At 31.8% G+C, this 25,514-nt stretch overlaps 7 protein-coding genes across 7 annotated transcripts; 6 read left to right on the top strand and 1 right to left on the bottom strand.

Moving 5' to 3' along the window:
* Positions 1 to 1,569: 1,569 nt before the first annotated feature.
* Positions 1,570 to 2,473, top strand: Tsp_09570 (transcription factor AP-2 beta). Its single transcript, XM_003371291.1, has 5 exons — positions 1,570 to 1,575; positions 1,750 to 1,935; positions 2,010 to 2,201; positions 2,279 to 2,330; positions 2,370 to 2,473. Exons 1-5 carry the CDS (start codon positions 1,570 to 1,572, stop codon positions 2,471 to 2,473), a joined length of 540 nt encoding a protein of 179 aa, XP_003371339.1.
* Positions 2,474 to 3,079: 606 nt separating this feature from the next.
* Tsp_09571 (transcription factor AP-2 beta) lies at positions 3,080 to 4,802 on the top strand. Its single transcript, XM_003371290.1, has 5 exons — positions 3,080 to 3,083; positions 3,134 to 3,341; positions 3,954 to 4,072; positions 4,195 to 4,342; positions 4,502 to 4,802. The coding sequence occupies exons 1-5, from the start codon at positions 3,080 to 3,082 to the stop codon at positions 4,800 to 4,802; spliced, it is 780 nt and encodes a 259-aa protein (XP_003371338.1).
* A 293-nt stretch (positions 4,803 to 5,095) lies between these two features.
* On the top strand, positions 5,096 to 8,059 carry Tsp_09572 (putative epimerase/reductase). The gene is made up of 11 exons (XM_003371289.1): positions 5,096 to 5,134; positions 5,269 to 5,419; positions 5,502 to 5,590; positions 6,454 to 6,491; positions 6,559 to 6,632; positions 6,701 to 6,878; positions 6,940 to 7,084; positions 7,155 to 7,245; positions 7,508 to 7,620; positions 7,700 to 7,850; positions 7,929 to 8,059. The coding sequence occupies exons 1-11, from the start codon at positions 5,096 to 5,098 to the stop codon at positions 8,057 to 8,059; spliced, it is 1,200 nt and encodes a 399-aa protein (XP_003371337.1).
* Positions 8,060 to 9,135: 1,076 nt separating this feature from the next.
* Tsp_09573 (putative protein lin-10) lies at positions 9,136 to 17,565 on the top strand. The gene is made up of 21 exons (XM_003371288.1): positions 9,136 to 9,594; positions 9,688 to 9,700; positions 9,755 to 9,822; positions 9,940 to 10,083; positions 10,566 to 10,764; positions 10,860 to 10,999; positions 11,064 to 11,230; positions 11,278 to 11,381; positions 11,621 to 11,712; positions 13,155 to 13,192; positions 13,792 to 13,871; positions 13,954 to 14,013; positions 14,128 to 14,270; positions 14,335 to 14,421; positions 14,530 to 14,548; positions 15,504 to 15,582; positions 16,064 to 16,193; positions 16,246 to 16,428; positions 16,497 to 16,829; positions 17,293 to 17,457; positions 17,494 to 17,565. The coding sequence occupies exons 1-21, from the start codon at positions 9,136 to 9,138 to the stop codon at positions 17,563 to 17,565; spliced, it is 2,775 nt and encodes a 924-aa protein (XP_003371336.1).
* A 498-nt stretch (positions 17,566 to 18,063) lies between these two features.
* Positions 18,064 to 20,156, bottom strand: Tsp_09574 (putative transmembrane protein 161B). Its single transcript, XM_003371287.1, has 9 exons — positions 20,074 to 20,156; positions 19,934 to 20,023; positions 19,707 to 19,872; positions 19,392 to 19,509; positions 19,191 to 19,251; positions 18,780 to 18,878; positions 18,524 to 18,698; positions 18,371 to 18,467; positions 18,064 to 18,290 (listed from the first exon to the last, which is right to left on the bottom strand). Exons 1-9 carry the CDS (start codon positions 20,154 to 20,156, stop codon positions 18,064 to 18,066), a joined length of 1,116 nt encoding a protein of 371 aa, XP_003371335.1.
* Positions 20,157 to 21,312: 1,156 nt separating this feature from the next.
* Positions 21,313 to 22,179, top strand: Tsp_09575 (conserved hypothetical protein). Its single transcript, XM_003371286.1, has 4 exons — positions 21,313 to 21,392; positions 21,452 to 21,966; positions 22,016 to 22,109; positions 22,161 to 22,179. Exons 1-4 carry the CDS (start codon positions 21,313 to 21,315, stop codon positions 22,177 to 22,179), a joined length of 708 nt encoding a protein of 235 aa, XP_003371334.1.
* Positions 22,180 to 22,300: 121 nt separating this feature from the next.
* Positions 22,301 to 25,514, top strand: Tsp_09576 (succinate dehydrogenase [ubiquinone] iron-sulfur subunit (IP)). Its single transcript, XM_003371285.1, has 12 exons — positions 22,301 to 22,333; positions 22,391 to 22,561; positions 23,198 to 23,269; positions 23,322 to 23,523; positions 23,580 to 23,641; positions 23,676 to 23,792; positions 23,828 to 24,106; positions 24,281 to 24,329; positions 24,580 to 24,669; positions 25,020 to 25,101; positions 25,143 to 25,207; positions 25,483 to 25,514. Exons 1-12 carry the CDS (start codon positions 22,301 to 22,303, stop codon positions 25,512 to 25,514), a joined length of 1,254 nt encoding a protein of 417 aa, XP_003371333.1.

The raw sequence follows: 25,514 nt of genomic DNA, 5'->3' as shown, positions 1-25,514 counted from the left end.
AAAGAGACATGTCATGTGAAAAGTTGAAATCGATGCACATACGAACGTTTAAAGTTGACACGTGAAAACTGAAAGATTACCAGAAGTGCAAATGTTTCAGAAATTATAATACACATAAATGTGTGTATATGTGTGCATTTGTTGAAAAGTATTTCCATTCAATTTACATTAAATGTAATTAATAGGCAAGGAAAAAAGACTGAAACAAAATTGAACGCAGTTTCTAGTTTATTAGAAAGCTTTGCGTAAAAGAGTGTAACAGCGTTGAACTAAATTTTAAATGGCATTCGGTGGTTTTTTTTTTTGTAAATTTATCATCAGCAAAAGTCTATTTTTTTTCTTTTGTAGCAAAATATGAAGTAATTCTGCATGTTTGATGAGATTTTAAGGATGGAAATTTCAACTTTAATAATTATACACATATGCACTGTGTCGATTAAAATTTGGTAAAACGATGGTTATTTATTGACAATGAGATTTCAGCCGCGAGAGATTTAAATTTGCTTAAGACACTGACTGACTGCTCTTTGCATTTATTGATAAAACGCTTTAGCGTTAATGTATCTTTTGTGTGCGGATCTTTCAAAAGCTTGACTGCGAAAGCACCATAAGCCTGTATGTAATTGCTTGTTGGCACTTTTACTGAACGAACAAGCATTTCCAATCTGTTGTGTAACGATTTGTAGATTGTAGGAGGAAAAACTAGGATAAATAATATTCGAGTATATAAATGGATAAACAGATGCACAGTTAGATAGATAGATAGATAGATATTGTTGTAATAAAATTGAAAGATATAAAAATGGATGTGCAACTGTTAGTATTAATATTAGTATTAGTAATATTGTTAATATTAGTTGTGGATCATTGTAAGCATAGACGCAAAATTTATGAAATTGCAATGGAAATAGTAGTTTTAGAAAAGAATAAAAAATGTTGAGGTATGAATATTTTTTTATTGGTTTAAAAGGTGATGAACCTTGAGGAAACGCCAAAGGTGAAGAAGAACTTGATTTTCCTTTAGGGGGAATGTATTTTCATCTATGAAGCAGGAGGAAAACGACGCTTATGCCTGAAGGTTGAGAAGCGAAACTAGGTTGATGGACCTGTTCTTAGGATGCTTATCTTGTACGTTGAATCGGTGCCGCTCCAAATACATCATTTACTGCTTTTCTAATGGCCTTGTTTCCGCTTACCCGCAGTATAGTCAGCATTGGGCCGGTTTTTGCCTGTCTCAGAACAGCTTCTAAGTGGAAAATTTCTTAATATGTTGTCGGGCATCGCTCTAAGTGATATCGCATTTTCGACAGCATCGTCAGTGGTAAAATAAAAGTTCTCTCGCTCACAGCAGTGCCATCGGTCCTTTTTCGTTCTCATTGTCGCTTGGAGCTACTATTGCAGCTGCACACTGACCCCGGGCTTGCCTTTTGGCCATTTTTGTTCACAAAACGCTTCATACCACCACCACCACCACTACCACCATCACCATCACCATATTATTATTATTATCATTATCATTATTAGTCTTAACGTTTCATATTATATACTATACGCCATTGTGTGCGTTTAATGGAGGTAAAATACATCCGCACACAATCATCGGCATTGAATTTTTTTCTTCTTTTTTTAAATTTCAAATTCTTTTTTTTTTCTCTTTTTTAAACTTTAACGTAAAAGTTTTTTTTCTTTATCATATTATATAAGTATATTTTCTTGTTGGAGAAATTATTATTCATTTATTTCACTTAGGAACGACGTGATTTGAATGTCACATCAGCGTGTTCAACATTTCCCAACGCACGTCTTACACATGTTCCATTGGCAAATTTTCAACCACCATATTTTCCACCACCATACAGTACCCCTGCAGATTTTGCATCGGCTGTCAATGCCGCTGATCCATATGCGCATCTCAGTCCTCTACAACCATCTCAGGTGAAATGATTTTATTACTTTTCAAATTAATTAATTAAAAAAAACAATGTATATATATATATATATATATATAGTATGCTGGATTTCAACGTGCTGACGACCTTCATGCACGTTTGCCTGATATGCCCTCTTATGGAAGTCGTGCTGCTGCTGCTGCTGCGGCCGCTGCAGCGGCAGCAGATTATCGAGCTCTTCTACATCCAGCTGCTGCGCAAGACACTTTGCTTCAGTTGACACAAAATACCGCTGATTCAGCACATGAAATGGTGAATGATGTCAATTTTTTTTGCATTTTTGCAAATTTTCTTTTCTCTGCTTTCTTCTTAATATTGTCAATTTGCAGGAATGCTGCAGTCAGAACGTTCTCGCAGAACAAACTGGTGTCATACGTACAGGTAAAAGTGTACAATTTTTTGGTTCTTATTTTTACCTAGTTCAGGCTTTTTGCAAAACGCCAATTGGTAGTTTCCCAATTAAGAACTGGAATTTACGCTCGTTGAAGCTGACCCAATTTTTGGCAAAAACACGCCCACAGTAAAATTGCTATTGTTGGTCTGACTGACGATTGGTCAGCTCAGCTAACTAGTAGCACTGCACAGATTGCAAGCATTGATTACACTTCTTAGCATAATAACTTCCTATTCACTTTGAATAGCTTTATCTAAACTGCTCTGACTTAGCTATGAGCTCTTCAATCTTTGAGAGGCAGGCACATTTGAGAGAAAATTCATTGCAGATTATACTTATTGATTTGAAAATTTCAATACATGCGCATGCTTTTAGTGACAATGATCATTTTTCAAAAATAATTAAACAAAATATCCTGACTACGAATAGTAAAAGTTGTTGGTTAAACAGACTCTTAAACATGAAATAATTCTACAACTGATTACCCCAACGGTATTTATGGTAAAAATTTAAAAAAAAACTTAATTAATACTTACTATATAATTGAAATATTTTATGAAACTGTTCAAGTATTCATTTCAAATAGTGTTACATAATTATTTTTATACTGACTTATGATTTCAGATAATTTCACTTTAATTATTGCAATTATCTTTAAAAGGAAAAGAGAAAGATTTTCATGTTAACATTTTTTGAAGCATTATTTGTACAAAAATATACTTTTAATAATGCATGTATGCGTTAATTGATGTTGTTTGTTGAGAAGGCTTATTTGTTCATTATTTCGTAGCTGTGATTCGGCCAAAACATGAGGCAAACGGGTACGGTTTGCCGAATGCAACAGCAACGTCACCGATGGATATATTTTGTTCAGTACCAGGTCGACTAAGTCTGCTCAGTTCAACATCTAAATACAAAGTGACCGTTGGGGAAATACAACGACGTCTGTCGCCACCCGAGTGCCTGAACGCATCACTTTTGGGTGGCATTTTGCGAAGGTATATTTTGCATCACATATCATTTTGTGGTTTCTGGGATTAAAATTTTATTTTTCATTATTAATAATGATTGAAAATAATATTTAGATAGCTGAATGAGCTTTGAATTAAATAGGCACTGATAATAATATCAAAAGATTGCTTTTTTACTTAATTCTGTGTGTATATTATTTGATAAATCCAAATAAAATAATCAATGCATTTACTATATTGGATTGCTGTAATTTGAAAGTGGTGGATTTTATACCAAGTAAATGCGGGATTGATAAAAAAACAGTAATTTTACCTTCAGTAAATTCTTTATATTAACAAAAGTTAATGCATTCTACATTACAGTTATATGACGTAGTATATTGCACTTGTACATATATATATATATATATATATATATGTAATTATTACCATATTGTATTTAACAAATTTTCCCTTTCTAACCAAATAATTGCTATAATGAAATGTTTTTTCTTTTGTCGTCGTTTGCTAATTTTATTAATTGTTAAATCAGATGATCTATGTAGACACATTTTTTGACAGTGGAAATTGTAATTGTGTAATTAATGAGGCTGCAAATAGCTTACTTGAATTTGCAACTGTTGATGACATTATTTGAAGGGCAAAGTCGAAAAATGGTGGAAAATCACTGCGAGAAAGTTTGGAAAAAATTGGCTTAAATTTACCGGCTGGTCGACGTAAAGCTGCTAATGTGACTTTGCTCACATCTCTTGTGGAAGGTAATTTTTGCCTTTGTCTTTTTTTTCTTTTCACTGAAAGAGAACATCATTGTTTGCATAATTGTTTGAAAAGGCATTTGAATTTTTTGTACATTTTCATTGTACAACTTTTCACATTACAGGTGAAGCTATACATTTGGCTCGAGATTTTGGTTACGCTTGTGAGACAGAATTTCCATCGCGACAAGTTGGTGAATATTTGTGTCGAACTCAGTGTTCTGGTGATCTGAGAGAGATGCAACGTCGCAAGGATTTATTAATTGCAACAAAGTAGGCATTTTTTTTGCTTTTGTTTTTTTTGCAAATAACAACAGCTAAATGGGAAGCATATTAAAAAAACAAATGGAAGATTATTGCGTAACGTGGAAATGCTGTGCTGTTTAGGCAAGTGTTGAAGGAATTTATAACATTGTTGAATCAAGATCGAAGTCCGCTGTGCAATTCGCGTGATCCACCAATACTTGAACCGAATATTCAACGTCATTTGACTCATTTTTCCCTTTTGACTCATGGATTCGGCTCGCCGGCAATTTGTTCTGCTCTGTCTGCAGTACTTTCATACATTGGTGAGTCGTTGAAATATTTGGAACGCCATTTTCCGCCAATGCAGTCCCCTCATGCTTCGCAATCATTGCCGCATCTTATACCGCAGCCGATGACATCGAACAAAAATGACGGCAAAGTTGCAGGCACGTCAGAATCATCTTCATCTGCAGCTTCAAAACTTTGATATAATGAGTTGAAAGAAAACAACGGCAGCATCATATTGCATTTTCTTTTTTCTTTCTTTTCCACATAAATATAAGAGGCATCATTGAAAGTCACCAAGTGTTCTACTTCTTTTTAATGTGCAGATCGACATATCAGCTTCGGTTTTTTCATATTTATTTTCACATTTAGCCTGTTGTAAAATTCAACATCATGCGAAATTGAATATATTTATGATTTGTTCATTCAATCGCTGATATTCAACTAAACACGCACACACACACACACACACACACTTATCATATATATACATATATGTATGATGGTCTTGATTATATTGTGCAGCTTCAGAAAGTAATTTTTTCAATTTTTTTGCCGCATGCTAGTCTGTTTAACAATTTACCTTTACGCGAGCTTGCAATATTTCTATACTTTTTATTTCTTTGTTTCAAACTTCATTCTTGTTTTTTATTTCACAAGCAATTCAGATTCTTAATGTTGAACATTTATTATTCAGTACAAGCAGTTGGATTTCTGTTTCAAATACACACACCCACACGCGCGCATTCCTTGACTTTCTTTTATCTAGGTTCTTTTCATGGGTTTATATATTCAATGAGAAAATTCTCTTATGTGAAGGTTTTTTCCCTTTTTTCTTATAATAACAAACAGACAAACAGAATATATTCTAAGCTATTTTTAATGAATATAATAATTGAAGTCCAATGCAATGCATTGAAACATGCATTGAAATTGTGCTCATCCTGTTCAATCAAAGTTGAAAAGAAGAAAAGCAAATTTTCTGCAAAAGTTATTTATTCCACCGACAGCAGCATACATAATTTGAAATAGAAAAGATAACATTTGTGAAATATTTTTGAAGCAAAGCATTGCATATTTATTATTATAATAATTTCGATAAAATTACATCTTTTTAGCAGCTAAAAGTTATCTCGATAAAATTTCAGCATAAATATGATGATGACATGCATTAAGTGGACATTTTCAACAAGAAAAATATGCAGTAATAGATATTTTAAAATAATAATAATTTCAAATTTTCTTTGATGTAAGTGGTTTTTTGAAATTCTGATGTACTGCTTCTCTCTGTTTAAGCAAGAAATTATTCCAATTCCTTCCCAAAACGTTTACATACAATAAAATGACGCCATTATCTGTATATATATTTAGAACACAAATATGCAAATAACATTTTTTAATAGTAAAGTTTTCTTCATTTAAGTACATATGTTTCAGTTTAGAATTCATGAAATGTTTATAAGATTGCAAGATGTAGAGACTGTCTAAGAGCGAATTACTGTTGCCCGTTGCATGTAAATAGAACGAAAGATGTTGTTCACTGGTTCCTTAAATAAATAAATATTAAATTCTATTTAGTCAAAGATTATTCAGCCTACATTGTGACTTACAGTGAGCGAAGTTCTTTATAATCATCTTATTTGTCATTTTGTAAATCCTTTTCTTCATTTTTAAAAAGAAAATTTAACAAGCAGGTTTCAGCTATTGCTTCATCATGATGATACTTCGCTACGTTGCTATTTCACCCATAATTTATGCAGCTAAATTTTCCACTAACTCTACTATTTGTAAAATAATGAACAAACCTACTAATGATTCTGTTGAAAAAAAAATACTTATAACTGGAGCTTTAGGTCAGCTTGGTCAAGGTTTGGGAAAGCTACTCAGGCAAGTAGAATTTAACGCAGATTGAAAATATAATTTTTCATATCATTTGTAATTCATTATTATTATTTTAGAACATTAGTTGGTAAAGAAAATGTAATCATGTCAGATATAGTAAAACCACCAAAAGCAATGGAGGACAAATTAAGTAAATTATGAAATATCTCTATTTATTAAAAAAGAAAAATTTAAATTGATATCAGTAAGATTTTTCAGGTCCATATACGTATTTGGATATAACTGATTTATCGTTATTGAAAAGTATTGTTGTAAATTATGGAATTGATCAAATTATTCACTTTTCTTCGTTGTTGTCACATGTTGCTGAATCAAATATGCAAAAAGCTATGGATATAAATGTTCAAGGTTTGGCTAATGTACTTGAAGTTGCCAGGTGAATCAAAAATAATGAAAATGCAACTGTTTAATGTATTGAATGAAATCATTTAAATTAGAATATTCAATGCTATGTTATTTGTGCCAAGCACTATTGGCGCATTTGGATCTACAACACCAAAAGTAAACACTCCTGATTTGACTATTCAGCGACCAAATACTATTTACGGAGTTTCGAAAGTTTACGCAGAGCTTCTTGGTGAAGTATAAATGTTTAGAATGCCTTTAATGCTTTTTGCTATTTAATTAGCTGCAAATGTGCAAATTCTTTTAGTATTATTACACACGATTTGGGCTTGATTTTCGTTGCTTGCGACTGCCGGGAATTATTTCTGCTGACACAACACCTGGAGGTGGAACAACTGGTAAACATTTATTAATGTAACTGATTATTAGTTTCTGAAAAATCTTAAAATGAAATGAAATAAAATGGAAGATAAGACAAGATAATGTAATATATACACATGCATATACATATATATATATATGGAAAATCTTTTTCTCAAATAAATAATGTCGATTATACTTTTCTTATTTAAAATAAAGAAGAAAATTAATTAAAAATGAACGCATCCAAGTAATATTTATTAATTTTGTTTTAAATTTGCATCTAAAATTTTGTCATAGATTATGCCGTTCAAATATTTCATGACGCAATTGAAAAAGGTCAATATCAGTGCTATCTAAGAGCTGACACGCGTCTTCCGATGATGTATATTGATGATTGCCTTCAGTCAATAGTAAAAGTACAATTTTATAAAATTATTTGAAATTGAATTGAGAATGGAGATTAAACAAATTTGTATAATTTTTTTTCAGTTTATAAACGTTCCAGATAAAAAATTACGGGCTCGGACATATAATATTTCTGCAATGTCATTTACACCATCTGAAATTGCAGAAGCTATTCGCAAATATATTCCACATTTCAAAATTGAATATAAAATTTGTCCACTACGCCAAAGTATAGGTAAAATGTTTGATTTTGAATAATTTTCATTCTAATTTCATGCAGTCAATTTAAAAATCTAGTGAATATACTTTTCAGCTGATTCGTGGCCTGAATCACTTGATGATAGTCTGGCACGTGCAGACTGGAAATGGTCTCATCAATACGATTTGAATTCAATGACAAAAGAGATGTTCAATCTGTTAATCAGTTCAAATCATGAAACTTGAGTCAGTTTGCGTTTCATGATGGGAGACTGATATTTCGTTTCGTTTTAAACTAACTGTAACCAAAATAAATAAATTTTCAAAATGACAACAATCATTTTGTTGTTAAGCTTCCCAATGTCGGTATTTTTAAGGAAATAACATTTTATATTTATTTATTTCTAAAGTGCTTTTCAAAATTTCTTTCTTACTGCTTTTTACACAATATATATAATATGAATATTATTCAAATATGGCTTAATATGCAAAATGTAATTTGCTTTAGCAAATATTGTAATGGCAATATAGACACATAACATTTGTTGTGCCTGCTGCTGTTGCAGATGGTCTGCTGCTTTATTTCAGCATATGTTCAATACTGGACAATTTTTATTCGACGCTTCAGCATCTTTTTTGCTCTTTCAGCTTTATTCATTATCGATCAATTATAATAAAGAATTCAGTGTGTTTTTCGCACATACATGAAAAATAAGACTAATGATCTATTAAAGAAAATTATGAAAATATCCAATTTTAGAATGAAGTTTCTAGAATAAGCATCAATTTAAAGATGCGATTAGCTACAATTAGAAAAGTCAATTATTAGCAAATCACATCTTTTAATAGCAACATTAAATTGTATACTTTCATCACTTTATGCAAACAAAAACAAGAGAATCAGTTTTGCCAAACCATTATAATTCTGCAGTTTTAAACAATTGCAGCCTTGTTAGGGCCTGCAGCCCGCATTAAATTGCTTTTTCATCGTTAATTTTCTTTACGTTAAATTCAAAAATAATTATTCATTAAAAATAATAAAATTATTAATAAAAATGTCATTGCAGAATATTTACAATTCAATAATAACTAGATTAATACGCATTTATTGAGTAAATAAGAATACATAGCATAGTTTGGTCTTACTTTTCTTTATTGTCATACGGTATTTTTTTTGCGTTCACTTAACGAAGCGTTACAATTGTGTGATTCATTGCAGTTAGGCAGTTCCAATACCGAACGACGCCTGCTACGCACATGTAACAGCAGAGTTCTGTTATGCAGTATAGACGATTAGTTGCATCGTCATTAGCTTTGTGAAAATGGCGGAAATGGATGCATGTGAATGTAGAGCGTCTTCATCTCCAGAATCTTCGGAAACAACGCCAACTTTAATGGCGCCGGTTAATGACCATCATCTGACACTTCATCTTCCTCAAGGTTTTTCTACAACGACTAATGGTAGTGCAGAGACAACGGTGGTCACTGGTGAACAGTATTCTTATCCACAATTTAATGAAGAAGACTTGCTCACTTATTTTAACCGATTGAAAATGTACTGTGACGCTGCCGCTACGCCTACACAAAGTAAAGCAACCAGCCCAAGGCGAAGATTGCAGCCTGTGTTCGGCCATGAATCACTTGCGTATGACGCAACTAGTCCTATACAACCTGAGCTTATCGATTGCCATTTTGCTAACCAACTTTCCAATATATATAAATGTGAACAACGTCGTTCATCACGAAGTGCTTTAGCTGAAATACCCCAACACATGCCCGAAGTAATTTTTACTTGGTTATGTTTTCATTTTGTTAATTAGATTCAGTTTTGAGAGAATAATTTTTTGCTGACTGATGGTGTGCATTTATTTCAGGTGTCGACAGAAAGTACGTATATTCCAGAATTTGCGACCTTTATTTGATTAACTTTGTCTCATTAAGATGTCTCGCATCGGTGCCAATCGCTCCCCAGTCTTGATGAAGCAAACAGTGTCGAAGAGGAAGTGTCTGTATGTGTTAAGATAGAAATTGTAGTTTTTATTTACTTAAACAACCATTTTTGCGTTAAGAAATTTTACTCTAGCAGCATGTATCAGTATGTTGTTTACATTGAATAGCTGTTTCAGAAAGAAAGCAGTTCTGACAAACTGCCAGAAGATAAAGACAGACCTTTGAACGTGTCAGCAGATTTGATTGACCGCAAAATGGAGGAACTGCAACAGCAATTGACCAATATCACCAAAACTAACGCTAGTCTCGTCGCTTCCAAGGTGTGATAGATCAAATTTATGGTTATTGATTTTCTGACAGCGGTTTTATTATGTGCTATGTCAGCTTTTTCTAACTGATTATCAGTTGATTGAATTTTTCACCCATGCAAGGATAGTAGGAGATTTCTACCGAATTTGAAAAAGAAGTTAACTTTCTCATTTTATACAGTACTATAAATGACATTCAAGTATATCACGGTGCTGAAAGTGTGTTGCATCCAATATATTTTAAATCAATTTTAAATGTAATCTGGTTCTAATGTTGCATACGTGGAATATTTTAAAATTAAAAATTTTTCTTAGCGTCTGATCGATTTAGGGCTGGAAATTTGATATTTCAGTCATGATTTTTAATTTGATCAGTAGAATGAAAATCAGTGTTTGAGTTTTTAAACAATCGTAGATGTTTAAAAAGTTTATTTGTTTTCTGTAAAACGTGTTACTTACGGTTGTTTATTATTAATTTTACATATGTTTATTAGATAAACTGGAGCTCCAGGAAATGTTCGAACTATGCTGCTCTTGCTGCAGAATCTCCAAATGGAAAAGGGCGTACATTGAACGAACTCGCTGCAAGTTCTTCTGAGGAAGGATTGAAAATAAATAAGAAAGTTGAATCAGATATGGATAATACAACTCGACACGTTGATCATCAACTCAGCGGTGGTTTAAAATGTCCAAGTACATCTATCAATATTACATACAGTTTAAGCCGTTTGAAATGGAAATGTTTCTGCCAGTTTTCGATATTTATTATTTTGTTTTTTCATTTTCAGCTTTTTCAGTTGGTGTACCTGCAGTGACTGTGCCGCCATTACATTTATTGCCTTTGGCGCCAGCGAAAAATTCGTTGGAATTGGCAAAGCAGCTGGAAGAATATGCTGCTCTGTTAAGGGCATCGTCAGCTGATGCGAAAGTAAGTTAGATGTTTTTAATTTTAACAACACTAGGTGCTTTTTTCAAAGCTTTATTTATTTTAGCCATTACATAATAATGGTGCACCCGTAGAAAGGCTGTCTTTGGTTTCTGCTACTGAGCAGGTTCCATCGGACTGTCACTGCGAAAATCATATAAGTGAAACAGTAGAACAGTCGGATATAAGTGAATTTAGCACTGTGAATAGTGAAGATCACGTTTGGGTTCTCAGGTAATTATTATTTTCTAATCTCTTTTTGTAAGAATATAAAATTTCAGGTCATCTTTTCGACGTCGACAAAATTTAGAACGTCAGCAGAAGGAATGCAAAGAAGCGTTGCATCGATCACAGTCTTCGCCAACTATGCCTAAACATATTTTAGGTATGTATAAAAATTATATTTTCAATAAATTGGATGTTTCCGTGTGAAAATAATTTACAAGAAGGATGATGTTTTTATGCATATAAATATAAATATATATAATATGCGTGTGTGTAAATTAGTGATGTAATAATGATAATGGAAATTATTGTAATGTATGTGATATTTGTGTAAACTGTGAAACAGCAATAATGGAGTGTGGTTGAGCATTTTTATAATCGTAATCTGAAATTTTTAAGAAGAAAATGATGATACTGAAGGGGAAACGGATCAGCTGTTGAAAGTCCAAAATAATGATAGCAAAAGTTCTGTCCCTGCTCCTTGTAATCAGGTAAGTTTTGGTAGATGACTTCAGTTTTGTCGCCACGATAGTGTTGCAGTGTTTCCTTTCGTTTTAGAAGAAATCGAAAAAGAAGAAAGAAAGTGCGTTGAATTTTTTTCTAGTTTTATTTTATTATTGAAAGTGATGTCATTTTAATTACCAGCAAGGTTAATACTACATAATATAGCTTGTTGTAATTATGTAGCGCTGAAAATGATAAACACGTTTAGTGGATTTCATTTGAAGAGTTGAAAGTTGTTTGTAATTTTGATATTAAGTGGCAGTTTAAAAAATTGCGTAAAATTGTCGCGAATTTTGTGATGTGACGTGATGTAACTGATAAAATCTCAAAATTTATATGACAAATATTACTGTTGATATGAATTTATAATTGCTGTGTGTATAACTGATTTTGTAAGATACTTGTATGTGAATAGAAGGTGTTGGTCATATAATTGCATATATCAAGTTGAACGAAAAAATGGAATTTTCAAAAACCATTGCCTTGTTGATGTTAAACAGTATTTTTTAAATGAAACATTTGTTTGCATATCAATGAAAGCTGAGTTATAAGGATTTTAATTAAGGTGACATTTATCATACTGACGCACCTTTTTTTGACATATTCTATGTTAGCATATGATGGTTTCTGTTTGGTGTAAAATGTTTTATTTTTAAATGTTTATTTGATAATGGTAAAAATGAAATGTATTATTTGTGCGCTGCCGGAGTCCGAATTCTAATGCTGTTCTAATGATTGGTAAGTTGGATTGGAGGGTTGATTGATGTTGCATGGTATATCGCTGCTTAGCTGCTAGTTCTGTCTGTGTTCTGCTATATTGCAAAATTTTATTCTTCTTTATACAAGTGAGAAATTGTTTATTCTATTTTACATTTAATAGTTTATTTTTATGTAGAAAGTGAAATTCTATTTGATTTACAAAACTTGAGCATGCAGCTTGATATTATATTAATCTTAAATGGAGATGACATTTTGAATTTTGCTCTTTTTCTTTTGTAGTGCCGCAGTACTTTGATATTATACCTATAAGCTGTTATTTGACTAACATCATAATTTAATCATTTATTGTGAAGATATTAATGCACATATATAAAATATTAATGCACAGATGTACAAAATATTTTTATGTAAGCATGATTTCAGCGTAATTTTTGGTTATATTACTTATATAAACTATTTTAAAAGCCTTATTTTGTTGCTCACTTGTTGATAATTGTTGAGTTTTGTCATGCACAATGCTATTTTTAAGAAATATTGTCGTTTTCTTCTTTTTAATGATTATTGTAAATGTTTAAAATGAACATGGTGGTTTGTTTTGCGATGCATTTTTTTATTATTTGAAATTATTAATTGCAGAATTCTCAAAAATTTCAATTTTGTGTGAAATGAGATGCCGGCATTGAGTTTATTTTATTTTATTTTATTGAAGGAAGAAGCACATGATGTCATTACTGTCATAGTGATTCAGTTTGTATTTTTTTGACATTTTTAAAACCAATACTTAAGTATGAAAATTTGAAGTTTTAAAATTTGGCTAGTTTGAAAGTATCTCTTTTAGCTATGATTAAAATGGTAACTAGAAAACAGGATGTTTTTTGAACTTTTTTATTTGAATTTTATTGTCTATATCTGGACAATTTTGTTTGTACTATTCGACTTTTTATTTGTTAAAAAATATTTTATCTCTTGTATTGGTTATTTTTTTATAGTTCATATAAATTATTAAATGTTAATGTAATATATTATATTACAGAATGTTGTTGCAGAATCATTGAAATTAATTTGTTGCATTGCTCTTTTTATAACTTTTCAATGAAAAAGTTGGATAATAATTCATAACAAATGCGCGTTTTATAGAATGTTATTTCTAGTTAAACAAATGAAAATACCCTACATGAGTGTATGGTGATTAAAGTATATTTATGAAAAATTGACAGTTCTTTTAATTCAGTATATTTCTCATTTTATGTTTTTAGATCTCCGTTTTTAAATATATAAATATAATATTATAATAGAAAACTCAAACTATACTTTATAAATATATTTTAAATTAATACTTTATATAGCTTTACTGTTGTTAAGAATGATGTTTTTACAGTTGTGTTCATACGTAGTTTAGAATTACGATCTGTGCTTTATGAGGCAGGTTTGATTTTACAAGTTTTTACTGTTGCTTTTCTTGCACGATATTATTATTAATTTTAATTTTTTGGTTTGTTTTATATTAGCGCTACTGTATTATGTTGTGAACGCGCTTCGAATTGATTTGTACTCCGTGTTGATCACTAGTGATAAGCGATAATATTTTCTGATTTTCTTTTTGTTTTCACTGTTCACACAAAAATAGCGACTGAAATGCTATATATATATATAATTATTGTTGCGGCTCATTTATATTTTAGTGATTGTTCATGAGCCTGCAGTGCTGATCGAAGGTGTCCTGTTTCGGGCTAGATATCTCGGTTCAACACAAATCGTAAGTGAGGGCCCGACAACTAAAGCTTCTCGGATGCTTCAAGCACAGGAAGCGGTTTCTTGTATTAAGGTGAGCAGTAATGTTTATTTATTTGCTTTTTATTTGTCTTTTCATGTTTTGCTTAATTATTAAGGCCCCAGATGGTGAATCACAGCCGGCAACTGATGTCGATTTATTCATTTCCACGGAGAAAATTATGGTGCTTAATACTGACATGCAGGTATGCTTGTTGTTGTTTTGATTTCTTTTTTGTTTCTTCTATCATTGATCAGTGAATTATTGGTTTTTTGTTTCATTCAAATTATAATTTTTAGTTTAATAATTTCAGGGAATGATTAATGAGAAGCGTTGTTTTTTTACACTCACGACTGCAATGAGCATGCTTATTATACCTTGGTTGCATTGCTGCTTTTTGCTAGATAATTAAAAATTGAGCGAGTTCATTTAACAGCTTCATATTCTCGGCCTGTCTGCTTTACTTTTCGTACTGTGTATTAAGCTATTCTGCTTAAAATTTTCTTTTGTGGGCATGGCTTCTTTGTATATATTTTTGGCAATTGTCTGTTTAGTTTTTGAAGAGAAGGAAATTAATTATCTGATCACGCTGTCTTAATGATTTCTGCTTTTATGTAATTAAGTAGATGAATATTTATAAAGAAACTGCAATTATTTTGGGTATTTTTAGTATTTGATGAAGGAATGTTTTTCATTCATTTTTTTCAAATAATACTTCACAGGACATTTTTTTGCAATCATTTTTGAAGTATCTATTGTCAGTTTAATTATTTGCTTCTGACAAGCAGAAAAGTTGTGCAGATAACAAAAGGTTTTTCGTCATTCATGGTTTTTTAATTTGAGAAAATGTATGCAAAAGTATTTTATTTTAAAATTTGTCAGAATTGAATGCTGGCTGATATTGGAAGGAAAACTTTTGGCATTCATACTGTCTTTATTTTTTTTTCAATACTTACTGTTTACTGCTTGTTTTACAAGAACACAGTTGATAGTGAACATTTATCTTTTGCTTCAAAAAAAATAATATCTGCTGTAAATGCTATTTAGAGATATTTGCGAAGTTAATTTACTACTTTAACCAGTGAAGGGAACACATTTTGATGTGTATGCGCTTTTTACACTGCTCCTCATCTAATGTTATTTAAATTGGAGATATTTTTTCGTTTTTATATATTTATTTTTTGCTCATTAAAATCAACAAAGGAAAACGAACTTTTTATGGTTAATTGCTTATTCTCATTTTGTTTTTTTGTGTTGGAACTTCTCTTTTTTTTTACAGTTTTTAAGTTGACGGTTTTGTGTTACATTGTAACAAATCTGATGATGATTGTAATTTTAGAGGGTGTCCGAGACAGACGTGCGTCAGGTAGGTTCATTTTGTATTCTCCTGCTTGCTAACCTTTGCCTATGGTGCATATTATGGCATGATTGTCCTGTATTTTTTATGCTGACTTGAGCTTATTTTTCTAATGGCAAATGCTAATGATTGACTCTTATTTTTTTTAGTTTTTAATTTTACTTTTAAAATCTGTGTTTAGTAATATTAATAATAATGATTGTTCTTATTGCTTGCTGTTCCTCATGATTATTTTTATTGCAGTATTTTAAAGTTGAAGATATTTCTTTCTTTTCATTAATATGGAAAGGCATGCAGCTGTTTCATATTTTGGCAACTAACATTCTTAACAATAGTGATTCGATTTTTGCATTCATATTTTTGTATATTTCTTTGTGTATTTCTGTCGGTTTGATGTCGTTTTTTCAGGATATTATGATGGATCACGGCTTGCGGACAATCAGGTACTCCGAAACACCGAAAACTATTATTATTTTGATTGTTATTTCAGTTACATTGCTGATATTGGCGATTTGGTTGTTTTAATGGCCAGACGTGTTTCGCATTCCTCTACATCAACTGCTTCACATGGTATTCTAGCAGTGCCGAAGATGATTTGTCATGTGTTCGAATCGGAAGAGGTTAGGGGATGAGCATTAATTTGGATCGATTTTGTTTATTCGTTCTTTTAAGGCGCAGTTTATAGCTCAGTCGATTGGTCAAGCTTTTCAAGTTGCATATATGGAATTTTTGCGTTCTCGAGGAATTGACGATCCGACTTATGTCAAAGAGCTTGATTACCAGCAAGTTTTGAATTCCCAAGAAATTTATTGCGATGAGTTGGAAATGTTTTCTAACAGAGAGACTCAGAAAGATGTAATTAGGATTCTTCTTATTGCAGGGGTTGTATGCTGTATGTAAAATGTATATTTTATTATAAATAGATTGTTATACCGAAACGGAAAGACGAGCCTTTGGGTGTAGCAGTTGTTGAGTCCGGATGGGGAAGCATGTTGCCGACGGTGGTGATTGCGAACATGTTGCCAGAAGGTGCAGCAGCTAGATGTAAAAAGATTAACATCGGAGACCACATCATCGCGTTGAATGGAATCTCGTTTGTCGGTTTGCCTTTGAACATATGCCAGAATCATATCAAGGATGCTCGTTCACTGACAGCCGTCAAAATTACCATTGTTCAAACGCCACCAGTTGTAGAAGTTCGTATCAAACGTCCGGACACGAAATATCAGCTTGGTTTTAGCGTGCAAAATGGTGTAGTAAGTGTGATTGTTTTTTTTTTATTATTTTATTTTTCTTATAATTTTGAAATCTAATAATGGTAGTGAAAATGCAGTTTATGTAAATTATAATGTTGATTAAAAATTTAATGTAAATTGTAAAATCAAAAAAATATATTAATGAGATTGGTGTTGTCGCGTTTGTTCTTTTTTTTTCTATGCTGTTGAAAAATGTTAATTAATAAACAATGTAATTGAAACTTTAAATGTAATGTATAACTTTTAAGTTTTAACATGTTTGTTTATTGTCTTCTTTAACGTGAAAGATAGGACTGAAAAGTGGCACATAGAGTAATGCATAAGTAAGTCACACGTAAGTATACATATATGGAAAGATTTTTTTTATTTCTGTATCCAGTTGAGAGAATGCGGTTTAATGTATTGGTTGGTTTAATGATATACATTATTATTTTATGGATGAAAAAAAATTTTTTTACTTTAGATTTGTAGTTTGCTTCGGGGTGGCATCGCTGAAAGGGGTGGTATACGTGTTGGCCATCGCATTATTGAGATCAATGGTCAAAGTGCAGTGGCTGTTCCACATGAAAAAGTGGTAACCATGTTGGCCACAGCTGTAGGCGAAGTACTTGCTACAATGATATATTACGTTTGTAGTACTGCATTATGGTATTGATTTTTTTAGATACATATGAAAACAATGCGAACATCTATGTTTCGAATGTTAACTGGCCAGGAGACGCCGCACTTTTTGTAAAAATTTCTTGAAAATATTGCTTATTTGAAGAAAGTACATTGCAGTAAGTACGTTGCTGATAACTTTGCTGCAGTGTGTTGTTTTGATAAATACGTATATTATTTGAAAAGAGGATAGTTATTGATGTGTTAAATCCAGTTATGTTTGGCTGTTCTTTTTCTTCTTCAGATTTGATTGATAATGCCTTAACGAATCATTACTTCATCTTGCTCGCCACTGTGATGTGCGTGCAATAGCAGTTGTTCAAACCTGACAGAAATGAAAAAAACACCTAAGTGACAGAATTCATTTTATTATACTGTTTTTCTTATTGTTTTTATTAGTAAAAAAACCTTATTTTAAATGAATGTGAAATAAATAAATTATATGCACACATACATACATATACGTTGTATATATATATTACAATATCAATAATAATGCAAATCAAATATAATTGCAGTAATGCACAGATATTCGAATTGTGATGCGTTGCAAAGAAACACCAACCGACAAAACTCATTCGTAAGCAAAGTTGGCACCAAGTATGGCGATCAATGGCAGCGCCAGTTGGTTCAAACAAGTAATGAAGAGGACAAAGTTCCATAAGCCACAATTCACGGTTTCGTTGAAAATGTTACTCATGTGGGACAAATGCCAAAATTTGTTTTCAAACAGGGTAGATTTTTTGATGTAAGGTACTGCACTGCTGTTGCAGTATGACGTGGTGAAGCATGAATAGTTGCCTGCAATTTTCAAAGAATGAAGTGACTTATGTACAAAAAATTTAAAAATGAAAATTTTTTTCAAATAGGCAATAACCAACCGAGCTCTTTGAGCAAACAGCATACGCTAAATTGGAACAACAACGGTGCGTAGAATTGGATTGCCACCACAGCAAAGTATGAATAAATCGACGATATCTTAATTTAAAAAACATTTTAAAGTAAAAGTCCTTAATCACAGATGAAATACTTACAGTGTGACGAATTTCACCCACAGTAAGTTTACCAACCTCCTGACGCCAAAGATCTTTTCGTCGATCAGCTAGATTTAAATAAGCTTGCAAGCATGGCTTGGCCACAGCAACGCGCGTTAATATGGCAATAATTGTTACAATGATTCGTAAGCAATCGAAATTTATTTCAAAAAATCTGAATGAAATATATTTATTTAATAAAGTAACGTGAAAAGTTTCAAAATTTACAAACAGAACTGTGAAACAAGCAACTCACGATATGGTAACTGGTGAAGCTTTTCGCAACACATCGGCCAATGGTTTCAACCATAGCAAACAACATATTGGACTAATCACTGCCAATCCCAATGAAGCTCTGAAACTGTGCAGGTAAAAAAAGCAAAGAATGAGCAATTGTGATAGTTATGAAAAGACAATTTCGTTTTGAAAAATGGTTCTCACTTTTGACGGACAGAATGCACCATTCTTGACGCATCGACATACATGCGAGCAAAACGAAATGATGGAAACGATAGTAATGCTGATAGAAATGCAAAAAATGCCGAAAGTGTGCAGTAAAGCAGTGCAGGAGATCGACTTGTTCTATATATATACATAAATACATACATACACACACACACACACACACACACACACACATATATATATATATAACAAAATTGTTTACTGTAAAGTGATTCCTTGGTCTGAGAATAATTTTTCAGATGCCAACGAAAAGTTTCGAAAAGCTGAAAAAAGAAAAACTATATACCAATGAACATAAACGGATATATTACAATTAATGCAAGGCATTGACTGTTTATTAACTTTCATTTCTCAACTAAAAGCAATATAACCTTGGATTACACAAGCAAATGTTTTTACTTACACTCATCAATTCCTACATCGAGAAGAATTGGATTGAACACCAAAAGAATCATCGTAATTAGAAATGATAATGCACCAATGCAAATGCACACTGAACGTTCACCTGAGCTGTTATTCTGCTTAAAATAAACAGCCGTAATTCGAGTCATGTTACTTCTAAGAAACAACAGAGCCTGTGCCAAATTTTGCACTTGAAAACGCCGTATACATACAAGCATAAAGTAGCCAATATAAAATACCAAATGATGGATATTTTACAATCGCTGGCTGCCTTGACAGGAAAAAGCAATTCATATAAGCTGCTGATGCAAAATACTGAAACTGTTACAAAAGTAACATTAAGTAGCCAATCAAACTCAGAATAAAAAGGCAAATTTAGTAAATCAAGGTGTTGAATACGACTAAATCGCAATCGCAAGTCTAAATCATGCTTTGAAATTCGAATATTTGAATCAGAATGCTGACGACTATCTCCATGAAAGCTTAAAGTTATTTTTTACACATTAATTAAACTTTCAAAAGAAATAATGGCATTTCTTTTACGTTTTGCGCCTTTGACTTTTGCTAGGAGATGATGTTTTACCAGAAAGACGTAGCAATTCTTCTTCTGATGGAGGAAGGAAACGATAATACCTGTATTTTAAAAATGTATTCAATTCGTTGTTAATTCATTAAATCATTACTTTCCACTGAGAATATATTTCCCAAAAGACCATCGTGCCACTATTTTCTGCAAAACAGTTGCCGCAATAAGAGTAAGAACCATTTGAAAAGTAACTATCCCCTGAACAATGTTGTTAGAAAGTAGCTTATGAAAAACAAAAACGAAACAAAAATTTCATACCATGTCAAAATTTTTATTAAGAAGTATTTATACGTTAAAAATTACAGCATTATTTAAAAATGCAGGTTTTAACTGTTTAACAAAGAGGTAAAATCTCAACAATTGCATTCAAAAGAGTAACAATTATAAAGTAACATAGAATTTTAAGAAAAAATTCAATTAATATAATGCATAACTTGCTATTTTTGACATTCAGTATAATACAGTATACAAAAGGAAAATTAATCAACAGCATAAAACTATTTGTACCAAGTGCAAGTCCTTGTTAGAATGCATTATTACACAGATTTTAGCACATTTGTTTTTCTCCCTGTATGTAAATAAATAAGTATCTAAATCAATAAATATGTAGACAATTTTTCAAGTGTAAAAAGCTAAGTAGATTTGTTAATAAGTTATCCATAAGATGATTTATATTAAGTTTTAATGATTTATTTTTAAAAATTCTATTAAAGTCTCTCTTAAATTACGATAATTAAATAACTTTATGCATACTGTACTTCTTATTAATAGCCTTTTTATTGTTGTCGTGGTAAATGCTTAAAGAAATTTACGCATGATGTTGTGCTCTCTTTATTTCACTATAATTTCTTTATCTTACGTATGGCAAATATATTATGCATTTTAGACTGGTGGCATATATATATATATATATATATATATATATATATATATAATTAGGGGCGTTGATACGTTTAATTTATAGGGGGCGGATACAGTATCCAGAAGATTTATTTGGGATCCAGGGGTTGGACATAGTGAGAGTTGCATAGAATTTTTCCCAACGGAGGGGCGGAAGCCGCCCAAGTCTTCTCTCTCCATTCCCCCTTATCAACGCTACTGTATATAATAATAATAAAATGGAAAATAATTGGATCAAATAATTGGAATTTTTTCATCATATATTTATGCACATATGTACATTTGTGCATCATATGAACAGTTGAAAAACTTTTCTTTTTCAGAGTTGAATGTACCTGATTATCATAAAACTCTGTAACGTGAAGATGTGTTGAACTTCATTTGAATAAATGATAAATTAAAATTTTTTCTGACTTTTCACTAAACATATTTTATAATGTCTATAATCTTCAGTAACGACTCAGGCTACATCATTGATGAATTACAGTTCTATGATGAACTATATGCTGATGCAAAGTACATAAATTTTATGCCTTTTTAATTCTTTTCATAATTGTTTACTTTATTATTTTAAGATATCGATATAAAAGAGATTTGTTTTTTATAAATGAACCTTTTTTAATGCAAACAGAATTTGAAAAATTGGAACGTGGTGGCAAAAGACGAGTGAAAGCTCGAAAGCACGTTCATAAAGCAGTTTCTTCAACTTGCAATGAATACATTGAACATGTAAAAACATTTGGATCATTAATAATTTCCAGTGGCTTTCATTGTGGCTTTTTTTTGCATCTTTCAACGTTAACTGTCAAAAATAACAATGCAAATGCGCGCTCAATCGCCACAGCATACGTTAAGTCGCTTCCAACATTGCCACCAAGCTTCAAATGCATAGATGCATGTTTCACAGATATTAGACGTGTCGAAGTGAAAGAGTCGAAATTTGATGAAGCTGTGTTTTATCCAATTTTGTATTACAATGAAAGTGAACGTTTTGCATCCATTTCTCACGCTAACCAACTCTATATTATTCCACCTAAAGCACAGTTTATCACTGGTGATGTTTTCACTAGTGTGAAATTACTAAACGAAGGTACGTATATTTAAGTTTTATTTTTGTATGTTAATTTTTTTATTTAAAGAAAAATTGCAAAAACTTTTTATAGCAAACGAAAAATTTGATTTTATTGTCATTGATCCTCCATGGTCCAATCGAGGAGTTCGTCGAAAGCGGTGGTAAATAGATATTTCAGCGTGTTATACTTAGAAAGCGTTAGCTTGTTTTAGTTTAGCTACGAAACGATAGATGAGTCAGAATTGTGCAAGTTAACAATAGATTCGTTGCTTTCTGACAATGGAATCGTAGTTTTATGGATGACCAATAACGATCGTTTGCTAAAGTTTGCAAAAAATGTGCTTCTTAATCAATGGAACTTGCAGTTTATCGGATTGTGGCATTGGTTGAAGGTCCGTATTTAGAAAATTGTTTGTTTCTACTAATTTTATCATATTTATAGGTTACCCGTTATGGAGAATTTGTTCGACCATTTTGGCATGATTATAAATTGCCATTTGAAAATATTCTACTTGCGACCAAAAATAAAAATTCATCGTTTGATATTCCTGTGAAGAGAATTCTTGTTGCTGTTCCCAATGCTGTCGCCTCTCACAAACCACCACTTTTCAAAGTTTTTGCTTCTTATTTGAAAACGAATCCGAAATGTCTTGAACTTTTTGCTAGAAATTTATTTCCGAATACTCTTAGCATTGGTTATCAGTGTTTGGCATTTCAAAATGAATTGCTTTTTGAAAAGTTACAGTAAATGTGGTAACAGCATTTTTAAAATGTAATGTAATTTAAAATATTAAAGTAAACAGTTAATATTTATGTGTTAAAATTAATTTTTTTCATTATTGAAATTTAAAAACTGTTGGCCGAACAAGACTAACCAATCAGATTGTGTGCTGAATGGCCAATGAAAATTTTTAATTAACGTTGAAAAATGCTGTTGCCTAATTCTTTTTTATTCATTAAAATATTAAACCTTCCTTTAATTTTTAATAAAAATAAAGATAATTTACTTTTTTATATATTTAAGATCTTTATCACTATATTTTTAATTTCAAAACTGTGAAATGAACTTGATCATTTTAATAACGTGGGATACCGTAATGCATTGTTTTGCGGTGTTGGCACGTTGTGGGTAGTGTTGATGTGTTTTGTGCCCGCGATTCTTTTGAGAGTTATATGATTAAATTTTGTTTGAATATTACATGAAAAAATTATTTTTTAGTGAAGCACTGCGTTATTTTTCTTTTTTTAGATTGATTTCGCAATGATTCGCACGTTTAATGTAATATCTGTTCCAAAGTATTACAATACGTTGTGTTTGATGGTAAGCGATGTTGTGAGTTTTTCTGAAAAATTTAAATAAATTTAATGTTTAGGGTGCTCGTTATGGCTCGACTACCGCCGGTATGAAACAATTTCAGATTTATCGTTATGATCCTGAAAAGCCTAATTCAAAGCCGTATTTGCAAACTTACAATGTTGACTTGCTTAATTGTGGCCCTATGATTTTGGATGCATTGATCAAGATCAAAAACGAGCAAGATGCAACGTTGACTTTTCGCCGTTCTTGTCGTGAAGGTTTTCACTTTAATTCGTGCATTGCTTGCTGTTGGCATATTGAAAATGTAATTTAGGTATATGCGGATCATGTGCAATGAACATTAACGGTGAAAATACGCTTGCTTGCATTTGGTTTGTTCGTATAATATTTTAACTTTATCATATTCAAGCACCTTCTGTGTTTCAGCAAAATTGACACCAACTTAAACAAGCCAGCTAAAATTTATCCATTACCACATATGTACGTTATCAAAGACTTGGTTCCGGTACGACTTGCTTTTGTTGTTGTATGCATATATGTGTTTGTATGATTTTGTTTTAGGATATGAGCTTATTCTATCAGCAGTATCGGTCTATTGATCCATGGTTGAAGCGCAAGGAAAAATACGTTTACGGTGAGAAGCAACTGTTTCAGACACCGGAAGAACGAAGTCGCTTGGTGAGATATAATCTTCGTCGTTGTTATTTTCTTTTTAATACGAGGGTTTACAGGATGGCTTGTATGAATGCATTCTTTGCGCATGTTGTTCAACTTCATGCCCATCTTATTGGTGGAATCAAGATAAGTATTTGGGTCCAGCAATCTTGTTGCAAGCTTATCGTTGGATGATTGATTCTCGTGATCATTTTTGCAAAGAACGTTTAGAGAAAATTCACGATGCATTCTCTGCGTTCCGTTGTCACACCATCTTAAATTGCACTAAAGCTTGTCCGAAGGTTTGTTATTGTTTCCTGTGAATTACGATTGTATTTTTTCTTTTTCGGTTTGTTTTAGGGATTGGATCCGGCAAAGGCAATTGCGAAAATCAAAATGCTGTTAACTGGTTTGTCTAGCAAACCTGATCCAGTTGCAGAATCGTCTAAAGCTAACGCTTAGATTTCATTACACTAAACCAAAATTTGATGCAGTAATTTTGTGGTATTTAAAGTTATCAGTATGAGAATTTCCTTAAGGTCCGTATTGAAATCTAGTCAAGTGATTAATAAAACATTTTAGATTGGATTTTATTTGTTATTTACCGCATAGGCATAAAAATCAGATTCATTTATGTGATTAACATATTGCATCATCAGCGAGGAACAGAAAGCTTGTATTCCATTTGAAAAACATTTGTCAACAAGATGATTTCGAAACTGCCCAACATCGACCTAAATATGTTCAAGGTATAAAATGAAAACAAGCAGTTGTTTCAATTTGGTTATGAATCACTTTGAGAATTGGAAATTTCGTTGCCTGAGCAATCAGCATCTCGAAAATTGCTTTTTCGCATGCATTAGCAGTTGATGATTTCAGCTTGTTTGCTACATAAGTATAAAACTGAAAGAAAAGAAAACACTGCTGCATTGTTATACGAAATTTAAAGAAAAACAGCAACAAACTTTGTGAAATATTGCACCGGAACTGATGCTAACCTTGCTACCAGCATATTCTTCCAGGATGACCAGCTGTGAAGGAGACTGTTGCCAAACCTTAAATATGAAAAAAGGATTTTTGATTATGCAGTTTTGTTAAGAAAATCTTCCCACGTTGAAAGCAGCTTCAATTCCTGAAGCTGTTATGCAGTCACACTCATCTATTAGTAGTACTGCTTCTTCGTGAATTTTTTTTGCATTGGGAATTCTGAATAAAATTACAGTGTAACGATACAAGTACACCAGCTGCAAGTTTTACCTGAAGTGGCCTTCTTCGCTGAACAAAAACGTTACTTTTAAACTATTCAGTAATGTGTACCATTCTAAAACATGTAAAGCATTGCGAATTGTAATGGAAATTTTGTTTATGATCTTTTTTCCTGTTTATTTATGTATATAACAGTAATTACCTATAGTGAACATCATATACTGAAAAAAATTAACTTTTTTTGTACAGTTACAGGTTTATAATTAATTATCTCTTTTTACAACATTTTTTTCCTGGCAGACAACTGGCGTTTCACCTTTCTAATATTGTTTAGAAATACCAAAAAAATATTACAGTAAACTGTCGTACTGTAACAACAGATTTTTAA

Source organism: Trichinella spiralis, assembly GCF_000181795.1.
Source record: "Trichinella spiralis strain ISS 195 chromosome Unknown Scfld9, whole genome shotgun sequence".
Lineage (NCBI taxonomy): Eukaryota > Metazoa > Nematoda > Enoplea > Trichinellida > Trichinellidae > Trichinella > Trichinella spiralis.
The sequence above is the reverse complement of the archived record's forward strand: the minus strand, read 5'-3'. Positions and strand labels throughout refer to the sequence as shown.